Source organism: Callithrix jacchus, chromosome 1 (genome assembly GCF_049354715.1).
Source record: "Callithrix jacchus isolate 240 chromosome 1, calJac240_pri, whole genome shotgun sequence".
NCBI classification, from domain to species: Eukaryota; Metazoa; Chordata; class Mammalia; order Primates; family Cebidae; genus Callithrix; species Callithrix jacchus.
Window position 1 is genome coordinate 92,738,489 of NC_133502.1, and position 27,935 is coordinate 92,766,423.

The 27,935-nt window shown below is 40.5% G+C and overlaps 2 protein-coding genes across 5 annotated transcripts in view; one reads left to right on the forward strand and one right to left on the reverse strand.

Moving 5' to 3' along the window:
- Positions 1-27,935, reverse strand: part of C1H9orf85 (chromosome 1 C9orf85 homolog) — a 176,868-nt gene that overhangs the window by 35,480 nt on the left and 113,453 nt on the right. The window lies entirely within an intron of this gene.
- The window catches only part of C1H9orf57 (chromosome 1 C9orf57 homolog), a 31,177-nt gene continuing 3,858 nt past the window's right edge, over positions 617-27,935 (forward strand). The window contains exons 1-3 of the mRNA XM_035302589.3: positions 617-725; positions 20,446-20,564; positions 21,357-21,468. Of these exons, the coding sequence (XP_035158480.2) occupies positions 617-725; positions 20,446-20,564; positions 21,357-21,468 (340 nt within the window). The remainder of the gene's footprint in view (positions 726-20,445; positions 20,565-21,356; positions 21,469-27,935) is intronic.

Genomic DNA, 27,935 nt, shown 5'->3' on the forward strand with positions numbered 1-27,935 from the left:
ATGGTGGCCTGCGCCTATAGTTCCTGTTGTCCCAGCTACTGGGGAGGCTGAGGCTGGGGAATCGCTTGAACCCAGGAAGCAGAGGTTGCAGTGAGCCGAGATCGCACCACTGCACTCCAGCCTGGCATCAGAGTGAGACTCCATCTCAAAAAAAAAAAAAAAAAAAAAAAGAATTAATTTACTCTCCTATGTAGGAACCAAGGCTAGGGTTAGGGTCAGATGACAATTAAGTCAGGGATATAAAACTACAGGGTCTGATTCTGTCTTTATTTAAAATTGCTATATTTTCTTCACCACAGATTTTTTTCATATTAATTTTGATGTTTAAATATTGTATTAAACTATGATTTATCTTGACTCTGAGTTTTTTGGTGGCCTCTTACATTCTTCCCCCAAGACAAGTGCCTGACTTGCCTCCCTCTTGTCCTGGACCTGAATGGGCTGGCTTTACAATTATGCTTCGTAACTTGCAAAACTCTGTATGTATTCTTTTGAATACAATAGATAATACCCAATATTACAATTTTTCAAAATTAAATTTAAAAAATAAAGAAGAAAAGAGGGCTAAGAAAAGAATTCTGGGGTGGCTCCAAATTTTAGTAATCCAAAAGAGGAGATGTTACAAGCAAAGGAGACCGAGCAGGAAAGGCCAGTAAGGGAGGAAAAACAGCCCGTGGCGTTTTCCAAGAATGGTAACACTCTTTTGGGTCAAGGCAGCTGCCGCTGTGAGTAGCTAGACAATTCCCTGTTAAATGTACCCCTTTTCAGTCACCTAGCCCCTGCCTTCAGAACTCTCACCTAATAATAGCCTAGCTGTAAGAAGAAAACACATTGTGCATTCATGCATATGAAACATAAATTACAATGTAAAATTATGAAAAGCTATATTTTTGAGCAATCAACGGTTTGGGTTTTGTTTTTAGCATTTTGAGTCGTCAACATGGCACGCTGAATTCATTTGAGCCAAGGTACCTTGGCTGTTTCTTTTAGAATCAAATTATCAGATTTCATTGAAACACTTTTGGTGGGGCTATAACTCACATACATTGAATCAATTTGTCAAGATCAGTTTGGCAAAAAATGACATATTTATAATATTTGTCTTCATAGCTATGAACATGATACATTCCTCCATTTACTAGGTTCTTTACTGTGGGTAGAGAATTGGATGGTGGCCCCCAAATAATATGTCCATGTTCTTACCCCTAGAATGTGTGAATATAACCTTACTTGGAAGAGGGTCTTTGAAGGTATCATTATCGATCTGAAGATGATATAATTCTGGATTATTAAGGTAGCCTTAGTCTAATAAAAGGGTCAGAAGGGGAGGAAACACACACGCAAAGAAGAAGGCCAGGTGAAGATGCAGACAGAGTTTGCAATTATAGAACCACAAGAAAAGGAACACTTGAACCCACCAGAAGCTGACTGAAGCAAGGAAGATTCCTCCTTTAGAGCCTGTGGAGGAAGCATGGCCTGCCAACACCTTGATTTTTGACTTCTGGCCTCCAGAACTGTAAGAGAATAAATTTCTGTTGTTTTAAGCCACCAAGTTTGTGATAATTTGTTATGGTAGACCAAGGAAACATACATGTTCGATAAGGTTTTGTGATTTCTTCATAATGATCTTGTATATCTTTTGTTGTATCTATTCCCAAATTCCTTAATTTTTATTGCTGTTATCAATGACATCTTTTAAGATTTATGCTTGTTAGTGGTTTACTGATGATATTAGGGAAAGCAATTAGTTTTGGGACACGGATCTTGCATCCAGCAACTCTAAAATCTTTTTCAGTAAATATGTGTCAATCTTGTATTAAAATCTTGCAGACACACAAGAAAAAGTACTCCTTGTAGGTCAATTTAAATATTTATTCCTGGTAAGGACATTTTCTAGAAAAGAAAATGGATAATTGTTGTTAGACTAGATGCAGAAAGAAAGAACAGTCTCATTCAAGCTCTCTAGATCCTTGACTAGCAGTCAGCTAACAGTCAACTGTGTGGGTCACAAGTTACCCAGAACAAGTTTCTTTCTCTATTTTCTCTCTGAATTCCTAATTTTTATTTTTTTATTCTATGACCAACTCACTTGTAATCATATTGTCTTTCCTTTTTTTAACATTTCCATGGACACCAGGGACAGAATAAGTTTTTATTCCATCAAAATTCATTACAAACTGACATAAGGATTTATCAGAAATGCTAATTTTTTGCAGAAGAAGGATGTGACTTACAGACTGTAAAACAATTATGTCCCAGACCGGCTTTTCTTTTATACTGGGATCCTCACTTCACCATATAGATCTTCCAACATCTACATTTGCTCATCTCCAATTCATCTTCCAACCTATAGCTCTATTTTTGTTTAATTTTTAATTCTTGTGGGTACATAATCAGTGTATATATATATTTTTTATTTTTTGGGGGGGGAGGAAGGCAGGAAGGAAGGGAAGAAGGATGGTAGGGAGGAAGGAAGGGATGAAGGAAGGAAGGAAGGGAGGAAGCGAGGAGGGAGGGAGGGAAGGGAAGAAAGGAAATCAAGCAATGAAAGAGACATTGCCGACCTGGATCTAGAGGTTTACAAGTTGATTTCTTTTTTTTTGAGAGAAGGAAAGAAAAAAAAATAATAAGTAAAGGAGAGGAAGAAAGAGGAGAGAAAGAGGGAGAGTAAATGGAAATATTGCTTTATTTTGACAAAAATTGGGTATTAATAATGGCCAATTAATGTTTCATTTAAACTAATGGGTAAGTGTGATGTGGTATTGACAAGAATGTATATTTTGTGTATTTGAAGTGGAGAGCTCTATAAACATTTATTAAGTTTACTTGTTCTGGATCTGAGTTCGAGTCCTTGATATCCTTATTAATTTTCTGTCTCATTGAGTCTAAGTCTCCTATCTGGGTGTTAGGATCATTAGCTCTTGTTGTTGCATTGATCCTTTTACCACTATATCTTTGTTGCTTTAAAATCTATTTTATCCGATAAAAGAATTGCAACTCCTGCTTTTTATTTATTTATTATTTATTTTTGCTCTCCATTTGGTTGGAAAATCTTTCGCCATCCCTTTGTTTTGAGTCTTTGTGCATCCTTGCATGTGAAACAGGTCTGGATGTAACATGCCGTTGAGTTTTGGCTGTGTCTTTTGATTGGGAATTTAGTCAATTTAAATTTAGGGTTACTGCCATTTGATGTTAACTGGCTGGTTGATCCATTTGTTGGTGTAAATTCTTCTTTATGGTGGTGCTCTTTACTTTTTGGTGTATTTTTAGAAAGGCTAATACTGGTTGTTTCTTTCTGTGTGTAATGCTTCTTTCAGAAGCTCTTGTAAAGCAGGCCTGGTGGTAATAAAATCTCCGAGTTCTTGCTTGTTCATAAAAGATTTTATTTTTCCTTCAGTTGTGAAGCTTAGTTTGGCTGGATATGAAATTCTGGGCTGAAGGTTCTGTTCTTTGAGGATGTTGAATATTGGCCCCCACTCTCTTCTGGCCTGTAGAGTTTCTGCCAAGAGATCTGCTGTAAGTCTGATAGGCTTGCCTTTGTGGGTTATCTGACCTTTCTCTCTGGCTGCCCTTAGTATCCTCTCCTTCGTTTCAACCCTGGTGAATCTAACGATTATGTGCCTTGAGGTTGCTCTTCTTGAGGAATATCTTTGTGGTGTTCTCTGTATTACCTGGGGTTGAATGTTGACCTGCTTTTCTAGTTTAGGAAAATTTTCCTGAATAATATCCTGAAGGGTATTTTCCAGCTTGGATTCATTGTCTCCGAGGCATTCAGGTACATCTATCAAACGTAAATTTGGTCTTTTCACATAGTCCCACATGTCTTGGAGACTTTGCTCATTCCTTTTTATCCTTTTTTCTCTAATCTTTTCTTCACATTTTATTTCATTAAGTTGGACTTTGACCTCTGATATCCCTTCTTCTGCTTGAACAATTCGAGGGTTTAAACCTGTGCATACTTCTCGGAGTTCCTGTATTGTATTCTTCAGTTCCATTAATTCACTCATACTCCTCTCTTAAGCTGTCTATTCTCAATAGGATTTCATCAAACCTTTTTTCAAAGTTCCTAGTTTCTTTACGTTGGGCTACAACATGTTCTTTTAATTCACCGAAGTTTGTTATTATCCATTCCTTGAAGAGTGATTCTGTCATCAGGAGGCGCTCGTTCTCCATCAAGCCTTGTTCCATTGTTGATGTGGAACTGTGATCATCTTTAGAGGGAGAGGCATTCTGACTTTGAGTATTCTCAGCTTTTTTACGCTGGTTTCTTCCCGTCATTATAAATTTATCCTCCTGTCGTCTTTGAAATTACCAACTTTCAGATTAGGTCTCTTGAGTGGACGTCCAGGTTGTTAGTTCCCAGGGCCAGAGCAGCGGCGTTAAAACTGATGGTGCTTTTCTGCCCAGGATTCTCCTGTCTGGCTTCCTTCTTGTTTCCGTAGTAGGCGACTCTGCCTTCCCAGGGCTCCAAACCTCGGTCAGAAGGGGAAGCGGTCCCGTTTACTCTGCGCCGAGCGCTGCCACACTGAGGTGCCGGCGGAACCGCTGCGCCGACCACGAGAGTCACGCTGGCAACTCGTGTGTTTCCACCACTGGGGGATCTTCTGCTCCGTGAGCGACCAGACTTTGTCTGAAAGTGTGGCGTCCTCTAGTTCTCCACGCCTTCCCTGAGAGCTGCAATCCTGGGATGTTAGCGATCGGCCATCTTGGATCGTTCTCCAGTGTATATATTTATGAGGTCATGAGACATTTTGATACAGGCTTGCAATGTGTAATAATCACATCGGAATAAATGGCCTATCCATCACCTGAAGTATGTATCCTTTGCCTTAGAAACAACCCAATTGCATTCTTTTAGTTATTTTTAAATATACACTCAAATTTTTATTGACTATAGTCACTGTGTTGTACCATCAAATACTAGACCTTATTCATTCTGCACGCCCTACCCCAGAATCCCTATTTTTAAAGCACTAGTCTCCATCTAATCCTGTTACTCCTAAGGCTACCAAAAACACATTGCTCTGAGAAATATGCCAAAATCCTTAAGTGCCCATTATCTGCTGTGGGCTTGGTCCCTCTGCTTCAGTCTCATTCCTCATCACTCTCACCCCTGTGCTCTGGGCTACAGTCATAATGACTTTCTCTGTTTCTGAGAGCCAAAAATGTCTTTTTTGCTTTAAGGCTTCTAAAAGCTATTTCCTGTGCCTGAAACTCTCTTTGTCCTACTTCTTTAACTCCTTGTCACCCTTCACAACTCAGCATATTTTTTTTTTTTTTGGAGACAGAGTCTCACTTTGTTGCCCACACTGGAGTGCAGTGACACGATCTTGGCTCACTGCAACCTCTGTCTCCTGGGTTCCAGCGATTCTCCTGCTTCAGCCTCCAGAGTAGTTGGGGTTACAGGCATGTGCCACCACACCCAGCTAATTATTGTATTTTTAGTAGAGACAGGCTTTTGCCATGTTGGCCAGGGTGGTCTTGAACTCCTGACCTCAGGTGATCCACCCACCTTGGCCTCCCAAAGTCCTAGGATTATAGACATGAGTCACCATACCTGGCCCACAGCTCAGCTTTAAGCTACCTCCTCAGACTCTGTCCTAATCACCCAAAATAGATTAGAAACCCTCCACTGTTCCTTTTAATTCCTAGTATCTCTCCCTACCAGCACTCATGGAATTTTTCCCTATTACCTTTTGAATTTTTATTTTTAAATTTATATTCACTAAACTTTTTGTTGTACAGTTCTATGAGAATTGACAAATGTATAGTCTTGTAACTGCTAACACAAACAAGATACAGAACAATTTGGTCACTCCCAAAAACTACCTCATGCTGTCTTTTCATAGTGAATCCTTCCTCTCACCCTTAACCCCTGGCAACCACTCTCCAGGAAAAAGTTTTGCCTTTTCAAGAGTGTCCTGTAAATGGTATCCACGAATAGGTAGTCTTTTTGATATGGCTTCTGTCATTCAGTATAGTGAAATTGAAGTCCATTTATGTTGTCTGTGCATCAATAGTTCATTATTTTTCACTGCTGAGTAGTGTTCTATTGTATGGACAAAGCACAGTTTGTTTATCCATTGATCAATTGAAGGACATCTAGACTATTTCAAGTGGGAGGCAATTATGAATAAAGTTGCTATAAACATTCACATACGGGTTTTTGAGTGAACATACATTTTCATTTTGTTTAGATACATAGGCGTGAGATTCCTAAGTTACCCGGTAAGTATATGTCTATCTTTACTGGGAATCGCTGAGACTCTATTCCAAAGAGGCTGTGCCATATTGCATTCTCACTAGCAATAAATGAGAATTCCAAGTGCTTTGCATCTTCACCATTACTTGGTATTGTCAGACTTCTTTTTACATTTTTAAGCTGTTCAATATAGGTGTATATTGGTATCTAACTATAATTTCAATTTGCATTTTGCTAATGACTAATGACATTGACCATCTTTTTACATGCTTATCTGACATCCATATATCTTCTTTGGGGAAATGTCTGTCTAGATCCTTTGTTTATTTTTCTTTAATTGAGCTGTTTGTTTTCATATTGAGTTTGGAGGAATTTTTATATTTTCTGATTACAAGTCCTTAATCAGACACGATTTACAATTTTTATTTTCTATTCTATGGCTTATCCTTTCATTCTCATCTTTTGGAGAACAAATACTTTTAGTTTTAATGAAGTTCAATTTATTAATTTTTTTACTTTTATGAATCATGCTTTGGTGTCTAACAACTCTGCTTAACGCATAATCACAAAAATTATCCTATAAGCTCATGCCTATAATCCCAGAACTTTGAGAGGCTGAGGCAGGAGGCTCACTTGAGCCCAAGTGTTTGAGACAAGCCTGGGCAACATGTGAGCCCTTGTCTCTACATAAATAATTAAAAATTAGCTGGGCACGATGGTATGCACTTATGGTCCCAGCTACTTGGGAGGCTCAGGTGGGAGGACCGCTTGAGGCAGGAGGTCAATGCTTCAGTGAGTTGTGACTGCACCATTGCACCAGCCTGGGTGACAGAGCAAGACTCTGTCTCAAAATATATATATATATATTAAATTAGCCCATGTTTTATTCTGGAAAATTTATAGTTCTGTGTCTTATATTTAACTCTATGATGCATTTTTAACTAATTTTTGTATAAAGTGTAAGGTATGAGTTGAGGTGTATTTTTTAGGGAAAGGGCATGAACAGGTGATTGTTTCAGCATTATTTGCCGAAAACGCTGTCTCTTCTTGACTTTTGTCAAAAATCTGTCACCCACATGAAATAGATATGAAAGTTGATTTGCTTTCAATATGATCAGAGAAACTCCTTTACATGATTTCTATTCTGTAAAAACTTTAAGGTTTGTTATACAAACCATTATATGGTCTATCTTAGTGAATATTCCATAAACATTTAAAAGAATTCCAAGTCTGCTCTATCCTTGCCAATTTTCTGCCTACTTCTTCTAGTGATTACTAAGAGGCTCTATCTCTTGGTGTTGTTAAGAAAAAGGTAGTCTATTTTGTTTACCAAATATTGCCATTTTTGTTCTTGTTCTTAAAATTCCCAGGTTCTCCCAGGTGTCATTTCCCTGCTGTTTGAAGGACTTAGAACTAGACCATGTCTTGGGCCAGGCGCGGTGGCTCAAGCCTGTAATCCCAGCACTTTGGGAGGCCGAGGCGGGTGGATCACGAGGTCTAGAGATCGAGACCAACCTGGTCAACAATGTGAAACCCCGTCTCTACTAAAATACAAAAAAATTAGCTGGGCATGGTGGCGCGTGCCTGTAATCCTGGCTACTCAGGAGGCTGAGGCAGGAGAATTGCCTGAACCCAGGGGGCGGAGGTTGCGGTGAGCCGAGATCGCGCCATTGCACTCCAGCCTGGGTAACAAGAGCGAAACTCCGTCTCAAAAAAAAAAAAAAAAAAAAAAAAAGAACTAGACCATGTCTTTTAGACTTTAAATTTAGGGTAGGTCTGATGGTGACAAATGTTAGCTTCCTTCACCTGCGGATCTCCTTATGCTGCCTGCATTTATAAAGAATGTTTTCCTTTGCTGGATGTAGAATTCGGGGTTGGTCATTCTTTTCTCTGTGTCCTTTAATTATTGCTTCACTGTCTTCTTACCTTTCACAGTTTTCTGGTAAGAAACCAATAGTCACTTGAATTGTCATTTTGAGGGTTTTTCTTTATATGCTTTTTCTTAATTGTAATAAGGGTTTGTTGATTTTATTACTATTTCTGAGAACCAAATTTTGCCTTGTTGATCTATTCATTTTTTTCTCCTTGCTTACACATTTTATACTGACTAGATATTTTTTCTCATTCCACGCGTTTTCCCTTGATCATTTAGAAGATAAACACCTTATTTCCAACAACATTGTGAGTAATGAGGACATTTGGTTATGACTCATTGTGTCATATGCAGGAAATCTTATAATCTGTCAAAGCCTGAATTCCTCAAATGGGAATAAAAACAGTTTCTATCCCTAATATCATAATTACCTTTATAAAGATAATTATGCAGTCAAACATGCTTTGTAAAGTGTAAAGTGAGAGACGATTGCATGCCATCATCATCCTGATGATGACTATAGTTATTAGTAGGACACTATTTGGACCAGGACTTGTTTTTAAGGATATTAAGAAGCATTAAAGGAGGCTCAGTGCGGTGGCTCATGCATGTAATCCCAGCATTTTGGGAGGCCATGGCGGGCAGATCACTTGAGGTAACGAGTTTGAGAGCAGCTTAGCCAACATGGTGAAACCCTGTCTCTACTAAATATACAAAAATTAGCCAGGCATGGTGGTGTACCCCTGAAATCCCAGCTACTGCAGAGGCTGAGGCACGAGAATTCCTTGAACCTAGGAGGCAGAGATTGCAGTGGGCCCAGATTGCATTTGTATCACTGCACTCCAGCCTGGGCCACAAAGCAAGACTCCATCTCTCTCTTTCTATATATATATCATATATAGTTTGTTTCGAAACTTACCATGCAACATTTTTTATTCAAAACATCTTGAAGGATTAGGAATGAGTAATGATAAATTGGGGACTTCTATGTAAGCTAGACAAATTAAAGTCATCCATAAAACATGGTAGATTTTTACAGTAAAACTGGAAAAAAAAATTTTGCCAGGTCTATATGCAAGCTGGTTGCTGGCAATGTTTTCCAGCTTCCAAGCAATATAATTCATTATTAATCATCAACAGAGACTAGGATAACAATGACTCCAAAGGTAAGTCACTCCTCTTGCAATAAAAATTACAGTGCTTTTTTTTTTTTTTTTGAGACGGAGTCTCTCTCTGTTGCCAGGCTGGAGTGCAATCTCAGCTCACTGCAATCTCTGACTCCCTGGTTCAAGAGATTCTCCTGCCTCAGCCTCCCAAGTAGCTGGAATTACAGGCATGTGCCACCATGCTCAGCTAATTTTTGTATTTGTAATAGAGACAGGGTTTCACCATGTTGGCCAGAATAGTCTCGATCTCCTGACCTCATGATCCACCTGCCTCAGCCTCCCAAAGTGTTGGGATCACAGACGTGAGCCACTGTGCCTGGTCGCTACTGTGCTTGAACTCTGCTCCTACCCTCCTCAGCATAAAGTTAAAATTATATTCTTCATGATTTTTATCATCACAGTATCTACCAGAACACAGGGGGAAGCATCCAAAATATGACTCACTGGTATTGTTCTGCAACGTGTGCATCTGTGTGTCCACTGTGACGTGCATCAGCATATGTATCTGCAAATACACTCTGACTTGTGAATGAGAAATTGTGGTTTGTAGACTAAAAATGACATTTCTTGCTACAAAGGAGTTCTTACCTACACTGTGATTTTAGAGTATCTCCTTCTGCTCACTAAAAACTGGTGGAATAAGGCCAGGTGTGGTTGCTCATGCCTGTAATCCCAGCAATTTGGAAGGTTGAGGTGGGCGGATCATGAGGTCAGGAGTTCAAGACCAGACTGGCCAACATGGTGAAACCCTGTCTCTACTAAAAAATACAAAAATTAGCTGGGCATGGTGGCTCGTGCCTGTAATCCCAGCTACTTGGGAGGCTGAGGTAGGAGAATTGCTTGGACTGGGACCAGAGAAGCAGAGGTTGCAGTGAGCCAAGATCACAGCACTGAACTCCAGAGGGAGACTCTGTCTCAAAAAAAAAAAAAACGGGTGGAATAAAACAGAAAGAGCTGCCTTGTTTATGAGTTAACAGAAACACATAATACTATAATCCCATAATCCAGTGCCTTCATTATAGAGATGAGCACACTGAAGCCCAAGATGATGGAGTTAAGATCACCAGGGGTATTTGTGTTACCACAAAGGTGACCACCTAGGAAGGCAGACAACTGTGTCTTGATTTGCCTGGAGACTCTCCCAAGTTGCCCCAACCTGTCCAACTTTAAATTTGACTCCGAACTCCTCGCTAGCTTGGATTCTAGGATTTCATTGGGAAGTTTACATCCTAATGTAAATTTACCAGCTAATTCTTTCTTCCTAGTGAGGCCACGGCGGGCAGAAACAATCCAGCAATCTTCAGAAAAAACTGAAGCCTGCTCATCCCTTTGGGTCTTAAACACAACTTGGAACCACAGCACGCACCAGCCCAAAGGCAGTCCACCCAACCTCACATTCATCCTTGTCACCCAGTATCACTTATCCTAACAGATTCTTATCTCCGAACTATCCTGGAATTCCTTCCCCTTATCTTCTTTCCATCAAACATATCCCATTCATTTGGAAAACATTTATCAAGCCCCTATCTTGTGTCAGGCACCCTGTTGGAAGCTGGAGATACCAAGATAGCATCTCTTCACTCAGGGAACTAACAGTCTGGTGAGAGAGAATATAAAGAGATCACTGTTTTAAAGGGTGTTCAGTGGAGCGCAAGAGGTAGAGAATATTAAGACTAAGCTCTTCCCTCAAACACAGACCAGTAGAGTTAAGATGTTGAATACTGAGCCCATAGCATTCCTCTCACCTGCTTCCTCTCTGCCATCCCTTCATGCAACACCTACCTACCTTTTTCCCTGCATCCTTTTGCATCTTTGCAAACCTAACATTCACTTCTCTAGCAGAATGATTTTCTTGCAGTGGCTCATGCCTGTAATCCCAGCACTTTAGGAGGCCGAAATGGGTGGACCACTTGAGGTCAGAAGTTCAAGATCAGCCTGGTGAAACTCCATCTCTACTAAAAATACAAAATTAGCTGGGCATGGTGTCGCACGCCTGTAATCCCAGCTGCTTGGGAGGCTGAGGCCAGAGAATCACTTGAACCGTGAAGACAGAGGTTGCAGTGAGCTGAGATCACACCACTGCACTCCAGCCTGGGCAACAAGAGCGAAGTATGTCAAAAAAGAAAGGAAGGAAGGGGAGGGGAGGGAAGGGAAGGGAGGGAAGAGAGGGATGGAGGAAAGGAAGGAAGGAAGAAAAGAAGGAGGGAGGGAGGCAGGGAGGGAGGGAGGGAATAAAGGAAGGAGAGAGGAAGGAAGGAAGGAATCAGCCTGCCTGGAACATAGCAGACACAGAATAAATATTTGTTGAATAATGTCGCCCCTGTGCTTAACACCATTCAGTAACTCATACAGAGGTGCCTGCAATATTTTCCCACTGATTTATCATTAATGAGGAGGGATATGACAACAAATATATCGCTGCAGGTATTATTTTGTAAAATGTCCAAATCTAAGCTGTGCCATTCAATAATGCTTTATATTTGCAAAAACACATGTGCCCACCACCCACATCAAATATAAGACATTTTCATCAGCCTAGAAAGCTTTCTCATGTCCCTTCTCATGTCAGTCCTTCTGCTCAGAGATAAGCACTACTCTGTCTTTAATCACTACACGAGTGTCACCTATTCTTGAACTTCATACCTTCAATGGAATCATACAGTAAATACTGCTAGTGACTTGAGTATTACTATTTTGTATCCAGGTGCTTTTACTAGAGCATCTCAGATGAAAAATGCCTACCCAAAACTCCAAGATACCAGCGGCCACTTTCAGGGCCCCATATTCCATATTGATTTCTTTGTTTTTACCAAAACCTATTTCCTATACGTATCAATTAGGAGGTGTCAGAAAAACAATTTTCACTAAAGGAAGGGAGAAACAGATAATGAATATTACAAAAAAGATCCTCATCTTAATACCTAAGAGTTTATATTTGTATGAATGTTATGTTTGTTGATAGACTAATCAGATAATGTCACCTTCATTCAAGAAAATAAATTTTTAATAGTGGCACATTAGAGCCAAAGAAAATCTTGTAATGAAGACATTTAAACAAGAGGAAAATCTCAAGAAAGAATGGAAGCAAAAGTAGCATTCACTGAGGGCTTATGATGGTCTCGTCATGAATTTGAAGATAAATATGCCACACCGTAGCTCCAAATTGGTATTATCTTTCTAGAAAACTATTTTCTAGAAAGCCTTTATGTTTTTGTTCTGGTAATTTTGTTTCTATAATCTTACCCAAAAGAAAAGTTTAAATACAAATAAGATTATAATGAAAGATCCCCAAACATAAGGGGATTATTAAATAAATTATAGTAAGTCTGCATGGTTGAATATTACAGGAGCTTTAAAAATATATTCTTGGAGATTCGAAGATGGCGCTGTGAGAACAACCCAGGATTGAGGCTCTCCCTGGATGCGCGGAGAGGGTGAGTCAGGGATGCATTTCCAGACGGACCTTTGTTGCCCACAGAACGGGGAAACTCCCAGATATAAAACAAACGCGGGATGCCAGCCAGAGATCTTGACTGGTGTAGCCAGCAGCCGGTGCAGCTGCAGCCCGCGCCGGAGCGCAGAGGCGCTCCACAGAGTTCCACACAAAAGCACACTGTTCCAGGTGCCCTGTTGAATGGGCAACCTGAGACCTGAGAGGGCTGAACTTGAGACAGAACGGGACTTGAACAGTGAGCCAGCCCAGGACAAAGCGTTAGGGGTAGCGCAGTGCGACAAACAAAACGGCGATTCCAAACGCTCGCTGTTAGGAGGTTCCGTTAAAGCACAGCTCCATGCAGAAGAGGCGTCCGCCATTACCGAGGCAATCAGCCCCTACTGAGGAACACGCCCATTGCTGACGCAGCCTGCTGTTGCCGAGGCAACCCGGTACAACAGAGAGACTCCGCTGCAGGGCAGAGCCTGCAGAAACAGGGCGAACCTCACACCAGCAGGGCGTAGCCTCGGCAGGACAAGACTGCCTCCTAGCTGGGCAGGACAACCCGGCAGACACTCAAAAATAAAGCCCCAACCCCTTCAGAAAGAGCAGCTGAGAAAAAAAGGGTTTTTTTTATGAGTTCTGTTGCAGCAGAATTAAACATAACAGCCTAACAGCCCTGAATGAACATCAGAGCTCACAGCTCAGCACTTGAGCTCCTATAAAGTACAGACTGTCTCCTCAAGCAGCTCCCTGACCCCTCTATATCCAAAAGACTGACACTTGGCAGGCATCATTCTGGAACAAAGATAGCAGAAAAAGAAACTGGTAGCATCCCTACTGTTTCGCAGCTGCTATAGGTGCACCCCAGACAAGCAGGGCCTGGAGTGGACCTCAGCAGTCGTACAGCGAAGGGGCTAGACTGGTAGAAGGAAAACCAAGTAACAGAAATACTTCATCATCAACAATCTGGGTGTCCACCCAGAGACCCAATCAAAAAGTCAGCGACTACACAGACGACAGGTGGATAAATCCACAAAGATGGGAAGAAACCAGCACAAAAAGGAGGAAAACACCCGAAACCAGAACACCTCGCCTCCTAAAAAGGACCAAAACTCCTCACCAGCAAGGGAACAAAGCTGGATGGAGAATGACTGTGACGAAATGACGGAATTAGACTTTAGAAGGTGGAAAATGAGAAACTTTTGTGAGCTAAAAGAACATGTTTCAAATCAATGCAAAGAAACTAAGAACCTTGAAAAAAGATTCGAGAAAATGATAACAAGAATGGATAACTTAGAGAGGAATATGAATGAATTAAAGGAGCTGAAAAACACAATACGAGAACTTCACGAAGCATGCACAAGTTTCAATAGCCGAATTGACCAAGCAGAAGAAAGAATTTCAGAAGTCGAAGATCAACTCAGTGAAATAAAATGAGAAACCAAGATCAGAGAAAAAAGCACAAAAACGAATGAACAAAGTCTCCAAGAAATGTGGGACTATGTGAAGAGACCTAACCTACGTTTGATAGGCACACCAGAATGTGACGAAGAGAATGAATCCAAGCTGGAAAATACTCTTCAGGACATTATCCAGGAAAATTTCCCCCACCTAGCAAGATAGGCCAACACTCAATTGCAGGAAATACAGAGAACACCACAAAGATATTCTGCAAGAAGAGCAACCCCAAGGCACATAATCGTCAGATTCAACAAGGTTGAAATAAAGGAGAAAATACTAAGGGCAGCCAGAGAGAAAGGTCGGGTCACCCACAAAGGGAAACCCATCAGACTCACAGCAGATCTCTCGGCAGAAACTCTGCAAGCCAGAAGAGAGTGGGGGCCAATATTCAACATCCTTAAAGAAAAGAACTTTCAACCCAGAATTTCATATCCAGCCAAACAGAGCTTCAGAAGTGAAGGAAAAATAAAACCCTTTGTGAACAAGCAAGTACTCAGAGATTTTGTCACCACCAGGCCTGCTTTACAAGAGCTCCTGAAAGAGGAACTACACATAGAAAGGAACAACCAATACCAGCCATTCCAAAATCACACTAATTGCTAAAGAGCATCAACATAATGAATCTACAACAACTAATGGGCAAAACAGCCAGCTAGCATCAAAATGGCAGTATCAAATTCACACATAACAATACTAACCCTAAATGTAAATGGACTAAATGCACCAATCAAAAGACACAGACTGGCAAATTGGATAAAAATCCAAAACCCATCAGTGTGTGTATCCAGGAAACCCATCTCACATGCAAGGATACACAAAGGCTCAAAATAAAGGGATGGAGGAAGATTTACCAAGCAAATGGAGAGCAAAAAAAAGCAGGAGTTGTAATTCTCATCTCTGATAAAATAGACTTTAAAGCAACAAATATCAAAAGAGACAGAGAAGGCCATTACATAATGGTAAAAGGATCGATACAACAAGAGCTAACGATCCTAAACATATATGGACCCAACGCAGGAGCACCCAGATACATAAGGCAAGTTCTTAATGACTTACAAAGAGACTTAGACTCCCACACAATTATAGTGGGAGACTTTAACACCCCACTGTCAATATTAGACAGATCAACCGGACAGAAAATCAACAAGGATATCCAGGGCTTGAACTCAGACCTGGAGCAAGCAAACCTGATAGACATCTACAGAACTCTCCACCCCAAATCCACAGAATATACATTCTTCTCAGCACCACATCACACCTACTCTAAAATTTACCACATAATTGGAAGTAAAGCACTGCTCAGCAAATGCAAAACAACTGAAATCATAACAAACAGACTCTCAGACCATAGTGCAATCAAGTTAGAACTCAGAATTCAGAAACCAACCCAGAACCGCACAGCTTCATGGAAACTGAACAACTGGCTCTTGAATATTGACTGGGTAAACAATGAAATGAAGACAGAAATAAAGAAGTTCTTCAAAACCAATGAGAACGAAGATACAACATGCCAGAATCTCTGGGACACATTTAAAGCAGTCTCTAGAGGAAAGTATATAGCAATAAGTGCCCATATGAGAAGAATGGAGAGATCCAAAATTGACACCCTATCATCAAAATTGAAAGAGCTAGAGGAGCAACATCAAAAAAACTCAAAACCCAGCAGAAGACAAGAAATAACTAAGATCAGAGCTGAACTGAAGGAGACTGAGACACAAAAAACCCTCCAAAAAATCAATAAATCCAAGAGCTGGTTTTTTGAAAAGATCAACAAAATAGACAGACCACTAGCTAGACTGATTAAAAAGAAAAGAGAGAACAACCAAATAGATGCAATAAAAAATGATAAAGGGGAAATCACCACAGATTCCACAGAAATTCAAACCATCATCAGAGAATATTACAAACAACTCTATGCACATAAACTAGTAAACCTGGAAGAAATGGATATATTCGTGGACTCCTGTGTCCTCCCAAGCCTAAACCAGGAGGAAGCTGAAACTTTGAATAGACCAATAACAAGGGCAGAAGTCGAGGCAGCAATTAAGAGCATACCACACATAAAAAGCCCAGGTCCAGACGGGTTCACAGCCGAATTCTACCAGACACACAAAGAGGAGCTGGTACCATTCCTTCTGAAACTATTCCAAATAATCCAAAAAGAAGGAATCCTTCCCAAATCATTCTATGAGACCAATATCATCCTGATACCAAAACCCGGCAGAGACCCAACAAGAAAAGAAAACTTCAGGCCAATATCCATGATGAACATAGATGCAAAAATCTTCAATAAAATATTGGCAAGCCGATTGCAACAGCAAATCAAGAAATGTATTCATCATGATCAAGTAGGATTCATCCCGGGGATGCAAGGCTGGTTCAACATACGCAAGTCTATAAACGTAATTCACCACATAAACAGAACCAAAAACAAAAACAACATGATTATCTCAATTGACGCAGAGAAGGCCTTTGACAAAATTCAACAGCCCTTTATGCTAAAAACCCTCAATAAACTCGGTATCGATGGAAGGTATCTCAAAGTAATAAAAGCTATTTATGACAAACCAACAGCCAATATCATACTGAATGGGCAAAAACTGGACGCATTCCCTTTGAAATCCGGCACTAGACAAGGATGCCCTCTTTCACCACTCCTATTCAATATAGTACTGGAAGTTCTAGCCAGAGCAATCAGGCAAGAAAAAGAAATAAAGGGTATTCAAATAGGAAAGGAGGAAGCCAAATTGTCTCTATTTGCAGACGACATGATAGTATACCTAGAAGACCCCATAGCCTCAGCCCATAAACTCCTGAAACTGATAAGCAACTTCAGCAAAGTCTCAGGATATAAAATCAATGTGCAAAAATCACAAGCCTTCCTCTACACCAATAACAGACTTAAAGAAAGCCAAATCAAGAACGAACTGCCATTCATAATTGCTACGAAAAGAATAAAATACCTTGGAATACAACTCACAAGGAAGGTAAGGGACCTCTTCAAGGAAAACTACAAACCACTGCTCAACGAAATCAGAGAGGACACAAACAGATGGAGAAACATTCCATGTTCATGGTTAGGAAGAATTAATATCATAAAAATGGCTGTACTGCCCAAAGTAATTTACAGAATCAATGCTATACCCATCAAGCTACCATTGACTTTCTTCACAGAACTGGAGAAAACCACCACGAACTTCATATGGAACCAAAAGAGAGCCCGCATAGCCAAGTCAATTCTAAGCAAAAAGAACACAGCGGGGGGCATCACACTACTGGATTTCAAACTATACTACAAGGCTACAGTAATCAAAACAGCATGGTACTGGTACCAAAACAGAGATATAGACCAATGGAACAGAACAGAGGCAACAGAGGCAACACAGCATATCTACAACCATACAATCTTTGATAAACCTGTCAAAAACAAGCAATGGGGAAAGGATTCCCTGTTCAACAAATGGTGTTGGGAAAACTGGCTAGCCATGTGCAGAAAGCAGAAACTGGACCCCTTCCTGACACCTTACACCAAAAATAACTCCAGATGGATTAAAGACTTAAACATAAGACCTGGCACAATAAAAACCCTAGAAGGAAATCTAGGCAAAACTATCCAGGACATAGGAGTAGGCAAGGACTTCATGAACAAAACACCAAAAGCATTGGCAACAAAGGCCAAAATAGACAAATGGGACCTAATGAAACTCCACAGCCTCTGCACGGCAAAAGAAACAGTCACTAGAGTGAATCGGCAACCAACAGAATGGGAAAAAATTTTCGCAGTTTACCCATCTGACAAAGGGCTGATATCCAGAATTTACAAAGAACTCAAAACAGATTTACAGAAAAAAAAACAAACAAGCCCATTCAAAAGTGGGCAAAGGATATGAACAGACACTTTACGAAAGAAGACACATATGAGGCCAACAATCATATGAAAAAATGCTCATCTTCACTGGTCATCAGAGAGATGCAAGTCAAAACCACATTGAGATACCATCTCACGCCAGTTAGAATGGCGATCATTAAAAAATCTGGAAACAACAGATGCTGGAGAGGATGTGGAGAAAAAGGAACACTTTTACACTGTTGGGAGTGTAAATTAGTTCAACCACTGTGGAAGACAGTGTGGCGATTCCTCAAGGCCTTAGAAATAGAAATTCCATTTGACCCAGCAATCCCATTACTAGGTATATATCCAAAAGACTATAAGTTGTTCTACTATAAGGACACATGTACACGAATGTTCATTGCAGCACTGTTTACAATAGCAAAGACTTGGAATCAACCCAAATGCCCATTGATGATAGACTGGATTGGAAAAATGTGGCACATATACACCATGGAATATTATGCAGCAATCAGAAATGATGAGTTCGTGTCATTTGTAGAGACATGGATGAATCTGGAGAACATCATCCTCAGCAAACTCACACAAGAACAGAAAACGAAACACCGCATATTCTCACTCATAGGTGGGTGATGAAAAATGAGAACACATGGACACAGAGAGAAGAGTACTAAACACTGGGGTCTATTAGGGGGAAATGGGGAGGGCCAGTGGGAGGGGGAGGTGGGGAGGGATAGCCTGGGGAGAAATGCCAAATGTGGGTGAAGGGGAGAAAGGAAGCAAAACACACTGCCATGTGTGTACCTATGCAACTGTCTTGCATGTTCTGCACATGTACCCCCAAACCTAAAATGCAATAAAAAAGTAAAATATATATATATATTCTTAAGAAATATTTAATGACAAAATTAATACTAAAAATATGAAGTTAAGTTTTAAAAAGAACAGGCTACAAAGCTATAGCTATGGGGTGATATAAATTATGTACGTATGTATGTATGTATGTATGTACATATGCATATTCGAGTATAAGTACTAACATATGCATTAATGCACACAAATGGGCCAGGCACGGTGGCTCATGCCTGTAATTCCAGCACTTTGGGAGGCCAAGGCAGATGGATATGAGGTCAGGAGTTTGAGACCAGCCTGGCCAATATGGTGAAACCCCATCTCTACTAAAAATACAAAAATTAGCCAGGAGTGGTGGATGCGCCCGTAGTCCCAGCTACCTGGGAGGCTGAGGCAGGAGAATCACTTGAACCTGAGAGGTGGAGGTTGCAGTGAGCCACTGCACTCCAGTCTGGGTGACAGAGCAAGACTGTGTCCAAAAGAAACACATACACACTCATTTACGTTTCCCCCACCCTTTGACTAAAAGTGCATATTTGAGACACTCTTTTACAATAATAATACATCTATTTGTTCATCTCTGCAACTTGTTAGGCAAAAGACAATGTTAATTTAGACTTTTAGCTATTAATAAATATTATTTTGCAAACCTTTGATTCAATGTTAATGAAGATATGAGGGGAAAGTATTCATACTCTGCTGGTGGATGGAAACATTTCTATAGCTACTTTCAGTGGCAATTTGATAGTCCTTGGGACAAGCAATACCACTTGTTGGTATATCTGTCTTAGAGAAATAATTTGCATATTTGCCCAAGTCCATATAGACACATTGCAACATTGTTTGTCATTTAAAAAAAAAAAGGTATGTGCTTATCAACCAGGGAATGGCTAACTACAATGTATCCGTACCAGAAAATATTACATAGCAATGAAAAATAGTGAAAGTTTGAAAGACTGACACAGAAAATTTTAAACATATTTTTGAATGAAATACAAGGTGGAAAATAATATGTAGATTATAATATTTTTGCAAAAGTAAAAGAAAAAGTATTATTATACACACTCACATGTATATGATGAAAATGCACTGCAGAAAAAGGTGCCCTTGAATAAACTATAGGATATATTTAAAAAAAAAAGATACCCAACATATTGGTAATATGGTTACATTTGGAGGAGACATTGGGTTTGATGAGAACATGGTCAAAGGGGATTTTAACATTCTTAATATTTTCATTTTTTCCAAAATAATGTATTAACTTGAAACTGTATATTAATTTGAAAATAAACTTTTTAAAAAATTCAAATTGCTCTCTGAATGCACTAAGTTCTGCTTTAAAGACTACGTGGTATTTTTTTTAAATCAACACCAAGTACTTTATTTAATAAATAGATAGTATGCCCACAAGGCTATTTCTGAATTACCTAATCTTAGCATAGAAATCTTTAGCCAAATTTACAGTTAAACTACTGACCAACTTAGCTTTATTATATTAATTTCACGAATAAGGAAATTAAGTTCCAATCAGAGCAGAGTGTTCAAGTGAAAAAAAATTCCCATTTACTCGGACAATTTTTACCGTTTAAACTGTTTGGAATCTAGTGGATCAGAGTGTTGGTTTCAGCTGTAACAGACTTCATCGCATCAGAAATTGTACTTATTTTCATCCTTTCAAGGAAGCTCAGACCCAGGAAAATTTCCATAGTACCGTACTGAACAAGGTAAGTAGGTCACGAACAACTGAAATAATATACTTTACCCAATCTTACAATTTCTTCCCTTCATTTTAATAGGTATTAACTAATGTTGACTATCACATAATGCTTTTCCTCATAAATATGATCTTTTGCAGTGAAAATATTAATAATTCATAAAGAAGCATGAATGAATATGTGTATGTTCCTTTTGGCCAATAGTTAAAAGAATTTCTAACAGAATATTATCCTAGAAACATCATCTATTTCACTTCATATTTTTGTACGAAACCATTATATTTCTGAGAAAAAGTGAAGAGAGGTGACATTTAGTAATAAGATAACTTAAAATGTTCTGGAACTAGAAGTTTTACGGTATTTTTTTTTTAACAGCCTCGCCCTGTCCCACAAGCTGGAGTGCAGTGGGCTGATCTCAGCTCACTACAACCTTTGCCTCCTAGGTTCAAGTGATTCTCATGCCTCAGCCTCCCAAGTAGCTGGGATTACCAGTGTCCACCACCACATCCAGCTAATTTTTGTATGTTTAGCAGAGACAGTGTTTCACCATGTTGGGCAGGCTGGTCTTGAACTCCTGACCTCAGGCAATCCGTCTGTATTAGCCTCCCAAAGTGCTAAGATTACAGGTGTGAGCCACTGTACCCAGCCATATAGTGATTTTTTTTATAAAGACAGGTACCTTATTTTTTCTCCTTCATAAAATAAACTTATTTATATTGTCTTAATGAAATTAATAAAACGTAACCAGTCCTCTCCCTTTTTAAAAGAACTAATAAATGTGTAACTTTGTCAATTCCCCAGGAAAAGTTTAACAGTGGGACGTGTCTTTCCTTCCATTTCCTTTTTGGCTTGGAAATCAGAATGAGGAGGATTGTCTTTGCTGGTGGTGTTATCTTATTCTGCCTCTTAGGTGGTAAGTCGTTAGGACAGCATAAGTTAAAAGGACAGAAAATTATTTAAAAATTGTAGAATTGCCATATGACTAAGTGGAAAGTGACCTTAAATAAGGGAATCTGAAAAGTACTGCTGTAGAAGCCACCTTCTCTTGCTCTTCCTGCTAAATGTACCATCTTCTGACTCTAACAGACTCTATCTGCTAACCTCTGGGTTCAGTCTCTGGGTGCTTATAACATGGCCTGGGTAAGCACTCAATTAATAGTAAGACCCCGCATTTATTGAGCACTTATATATTCAGATTCTAAACATTTCATTAGTATTATTCATTTAATTCTCATGATCTTTAAGTTAGGTGCTTTTATTTCTCATTGTATAGATGAGGAAATTGAGCAGAGAGGTGGTGAACCACATATTGCTATTATTATTACTAAGCTAGAACTAACCAAACTAGTTTGGAAGCCCTTATAAGCATGGCAAAGTAAGTGAATTAAGTATAACAAAAGAAGCATGGATTGGGCCTGCTAGCACTTTCCCTTTTATGAGAGCACTTTTCCACCAATTCTCACATTCCTCCATTTATAGAGGAACCACAGAAGGAGATGCTACAGAGTTTTCGAATTACTTTTAGAGAATTCTTAAGGACTCTCAAACTAGGTAGATGTTCATAATGGTAACATCTCTCAACAGACACGTGCAAGCACCATCATGGGAATTCTCCCTCACTGAAATGGTGAGATGGTAATGAACTCAGATGCTCTACACTGTGCCAGAAGTTAGCAGAGCAGTCTCTTAGAGTGAGAGGGTGGCAGAGGAAGGAGGAAGAGAAGGTGGCTTCTACACTAGTACTTTACAAATTTAACGTGCATATGAGTCACCTGGGGATCTTGTTAAAATGAGTCTGATACAGTAGGTCTGAGGTGAGGCCTGAGATTCTGAATTTCCAGCAAGCTTTCATGTGATGCTGGTGCTGTTGTCTGGAGACTCCACATCAGTAGGAAGAATCTACAAGTCATCCCAGAAATAAATACAATTCACACACGACTTATGATGGTTCAACTTACAGTTTTTTGACTTTATGATGGTGCAAAAGTGACATGCATTCAATACAAATCATACTTCGAGTGCCTATACAACCATTCTGTTTTTCACTTTCAGCACAGTATTCAATAAATTACATGAGATATTCAACACTTCATTATAAAATAGACTTTGTATTAATGATTTTGCCCAAGTGTGGACTAATGTAAGTGGCATGTTTAAGGTGGGCTGCGACATTTGGCAGGTTAGGTGTATTAAATGCATTTTCAACTTAAGATATTTTCAGGTATATTTGGATGTAATCGCATCAGGGAAAAAGCACGTTTATTGAGACTTAGAGACTTGGTATCAAATACTGGGGTCACCAACTCATATGCATAAAGTTTCTGGCCACGTAATATAAATGAGGGAAGCCAGCCAGCTACATAAAAGAAAAGGCTCTTCTAAAGGAGGAGAGCTGGTATGCAGCTGCAGATGTTTGCTGCTACAGAGAAAGCAGAGCCCAAGATTGCCAAATCTCCTGATTCTTCCAGAGAAGCCAGAAACTCAGATTCGTAGGAGAACTCTCCCAATTTTTAAATGCTGACAACTTACATAATCTTTGAAAATTCTATGCAAGTTAAACACACAAGACCACCAGTCTATGGCCTCTGCTTCTCACAGTACCCTCATTACTAACTACAGCGCACAATGGAGTTCTGATTACCCCTTGTAGAGAGGGCAGCAAGAAACTCAAATTGTACAGCTTAGGTCTCTGCTGGATTTGAAGTCTTCATATTGTTCTCCTATAAAGAATGTGGAAGGAAGCATATGAGTAAATGAAAAATCACAAGAAAACATCTTCAGTATCTTGGGTGTGATGAGAAAATAATTCAGGAGTTGCATTAATTTTGCTGGACACAAGAAAGACGTATGGGCAAAATAAGAAAATTCAACATAAAGAGAAATTTTGTTGTTGATATTTACCTGGTTCTGAGGACTACCCATGAAGTAAAGGGTGGTTATTTTAAAAAAATCACCATCATCCTGATTTAAATATATGCTTAAATATACATATATATGAATCATAGGCTGGGTGCAGTGGCTCATGCCTGTAATCCCAGCGCTTTGGAAGGGCTGAAGGGGGTGGATCACCTGAGTTCAGTAGTTTTTTTTTTTTTCTTTGAGACAGTCTCATTCCGTCACCAGGTGCCAGGCTGGAGTGCAGTGGCGCGACCTCGGCTCACTGCACCCTCCGCCTCCTGGGTTCAAGCAATTCTCGTGCCTCAGCCTCCCGAGTAGCTGGTACTACAGGCGCACGCCACCATGCCCAGCTAATTTTTTTGTATTTTTAGTACAGATGGGGTTTCATGTTGGCCAGGATGTTCTCGATCTCTTGACCTCGTGATCCGCCCACCTCGGCCTCCCAAAGTGCTGGGATTACAGGTGTGAGCCATCGCTCCCGGCCTGTCAGTAGTTTGAGATCAGCCTGGCCAACATGGTGAAAACCTGTCTCTACTAAAACTACAAAAATTAGCCAGGGATGGTGGTGCATGCCTCTAGTCCCAGCTACTTGGGAAGCTGAGGCAGGAGAATTGCTTGAACCCATAAGGCAGAGGGTGCAGTGAGCAGAGATCATGCCACTGCACTCTAACCTGGGAAACAGAGTAGGAATCCATCTCAAAAAAAAAAAATACACACATATATATACATGTATATATATATATATATATGTACATATATACACACACACATATGAATTATAGTTTGCATTTAAATAATTATATATAAAAGAGATCTTTCTTGGCTAATAAAGTAATAAAGAGAACAGTATACTTCAGAATTAAACATGTTAGGAAAAATTCATTTTACAACTAACCTGAAACATTAAACTTAGTTGTCAAATTGGAAATATATTATGTAGTAGATATGTTAATAAAACCAACAGGAAATATTCAAACCAAAAAGACTGGAAGAAAGAAAATGGGATCCAGGAACATATTTGTAAGTAAGCTGACAACTAAACGATGACAGCAAAAAGGCCTAGAGGTTAAGGCACCATCTTCAGCCATAGTGAAGGATGTCAGGGTCAAGGTTTCAGGAAGAAGAAGACTATGGTTGCTGGGTGTGGAATCAGGAGAGGCAGGCTGAGAGGGAGGGAGAGAAACTGAAACAGATTTCACCCAGGAAAACAGTTTAGGGGCCTTGGGCAAGGAGAGCAGTGATCTGATATCACACGGGCTCTTCACTGAAGGGGGCCTCTTGGCACCAAAGGTCTGAGTAATGTAATGAGTCTCTAAGTGCAAGTTGTAAGATTGACCGATCATAAATCCAGGAGGAAAACTTACTCCAGGATAACCTGAAGAAACAGCGGGGCTTGTATTCCAGGCAGGCAATTGACCCTGATGCAAGAAGAGCCAAGACCTCCAGCAAGAAGGGTGATCACTGGGGGGAAAAGGGGAGGGCCAGTGGGAGGGGGAGGTGGGGAGGGATAGCCTGGGGAGAAATGCCAAATGTGGGTGAAGGGGAGAAAGGAAGCAAAACACACTGCCATGTGTGTACCTATGCAACTGTCTTGCATGTTCTGCTCATGTACCCCAAAACCTAAAATGCAATAAAAAATTAAAAAAAAAAAAAAAAAAAGAAGGGTGATCAGAAGGTTTGGGATATGCAAAAGGTAGGGAGCTCCAAGGAGATAGTGTGTTTGCTAAGAACAGGGGCTTAGATTCCAACAGACTGTTTTCCCCTCTCTCTCCCGCTTACCTAAGCTATTAAGGCCTCAGTTTTCTTTTCTGCGAAATGCAGACATATGTAATACCTACCTGAAAGGTATACTTTGGGAAATAATTGGGCTTATGAATGTAAATGGCTTAGCAGAGTCCTTGGCATAAGCTCAATTTCTTAAAAATATTTGTTGATTGATTATTGATTATGAATGGAAAGTCTGTCATGCTTAGTGGAAGAACCAATGTGAAATTTCCCAAGTGTCTCTAGTTGAGGTTGAGGCTGGGGAAAACCATCAAGAAAGATCAATTAGCCTCATCAACTGACTGTTTTCTATTAAAAATTATCCCTTCTATCCCCCAATATGGCAAAGGGAGATACAAAACCCATTGCAGAAAATATCTAGTAAAGGCTTCTTTGGGGCCATAAATGATAAGAGTGACATGGCAGTGGTCATCATATAGTGGAAGATGGAACCTGTGAGCACGCAGAGAAATTTTGGCTCAGTTTCAAAAGAATCTTTTAACAATCTGAGCTGTTGGCCGGGCGCGGTGGCTCACGCCTATAATCCCAGCTCTTTGGGAGGCCGAGGCTGGCGGAGCACGAGGTCAAGAGATGGAGAACATCCTGGCCAACATGGTGAAACCTCGTCTCTACTAAAAACACACAAAAAATTAGCTGGGCGTGGTGGCGCGCGCCTATAGTCCCAGCTACTCGGGAAGCTAAGGCAAGAGAATTGCTTGAACCCAGGAGGTGGAGGTTACAGTGAGCCGAGGTCGCGCCACTGCACTCCATCCTGGTGCCTGGTGACAGAGTGAGACTCTGTCTCAAAAAAAAAAAAAAAGGCAACAACAATCTGAGCTGTTTTTAATGGTGATCAGTTCCCCATCACTGGCCAAAGCTCCCTGCAGAAGCTATAAGAAAGATTCCTGAATTGGAAGAATCAACGATTCATAAGCACTGGTCCAGACATCAATAGCCAAATCATATCCCCTCAGCTATTTCTGCATATCTAAAACAAATTCTCAAGCTTCCCCTTCCATCAATTCTAACTCAGGTTTTTGAGGGCTCTGGGAATCTGCGTGTTTATTTAATCTGCTCAAATCTGATGCACAGTAGAATTTGGAAACCAAATTCTTCCAGATAATGTCTCCCAACCTTACCAATACTGACCAGTTCAAGAATCTCTGAGCTATCTCTTTTCACTTTGTCATCCAGGCTGAAGCGTAGTGGCTCAGTCTCGGCTCACTGCAAGCTCCGCCTCCCAGGTTCAAGCGATTCTCCTACCCCAGCCTCCCAAGTAGCTGTGACTACAGGCACGCGCCACCATGCCTGGCTAATTTTTGTATTTTTAGTAGAGATGGGGTTTCACCATATTGGCCAGACTAGTCTCGAACTCCTGACTGTGTGATCTGCCTGCCTAGGCCTCCCAAAGTGCTGGGATTACAGGCGTGAACCACGGCACCCAGCCTGAGTTCTTTTCTTTTCTTTTTTTTTTGAGACGGAGTCTCTCTGTCACCCAGGCTGGAGTCCAGTGGCGCAATCTTGGCTCACTGCAACCTCCACCTCCCAGGTTCAAGTGATTCTCCTGCCTCAGCCTCCTGAGTAGCTGGGACTACAGGTGCATGCCACCATACCTGGCTAATTTTTGTATTTTTAGTAGAGACGAGGTTTCACCGTGTTAGCCGGGATGGTCTCGATCTCCTGACCTCATGATCTGCCCACCTCAGCTTCCCAAAGTGCAGGGACTACAGGCGTGAGCCACTGCTCCCGGCTGAGTTATTTCTACATAAACAAAATGAATAGCATTTTTGAGCCATTCAATTTGAGTATGAAAGATAACCAAGATGTAAACATTAATCAAGCAATAAATATTCGTGACTATATAGTCAAGAACTGACTATATGTAATGTGCTACACTAGGCACTGAAATGAAGTCCTAACAGTGGATATGTGGCTGAAATTAAATTTTCTGGTAAAATACTTTTGGTGTGATTTAATTAAGCACTGAGGAACTGAATGAATTTTAACCGAGTTTTTTAGACCACCTGGGCTCCATTCCTGTCTGATTACCACAGTTCAAGGGGCTTCCAATTCATACATGGAGCATACTTTGAAATTTCCCTCATTAAATTCTCAAAATAAAAAATCATTTTAGCCGGGCACAGTGGCTCATACCTGTAATCCCAGCACTTTGGGAGGCCGAGGCAGGCAGATCATCTGAGTCAGGAGTTTGAGACCAGCCTGGCCAATATGGTGAAACCCCATCTCTATTAAAAATTTAAAAATAAGCCAAGCATGGTGGCAGGTGCTTGTAATCCCAGCTACTCAGGAGGTTGAGGCAGGAGAACTGCTTGAACCTGGGAGCCGGAGGTTGCAGTGAGCTGAGATTGCGCCATTGCACTGCAGCCTCAGTAACAAGAGTGAAACTCCATCTAAAAAAAAAATGTATTTATGCAGGGTTTTAGGATTAATTTTTAAAATACTGCTTACTCACTGAGTGCAATGGCCCACACTTGTAGTCCCAGCACTTTGGGAGGCCGAGGCAGGGAGTCCAGCCTGGCCAACATGGAGAAACCCGTCTCCACTAAACATACAAAAAGCTGGACATGGTGGGTGTGTGCCTGTAGTCCCAGTACTTGGGAGGCTGAAGTGGGAGGATCACTCACTTGAGCCTGGGAGGCGGAGGCTACAGTAAGCTGACATTGTGCCACTGCACTCCAGCCTGGGTAACAGGAGTGA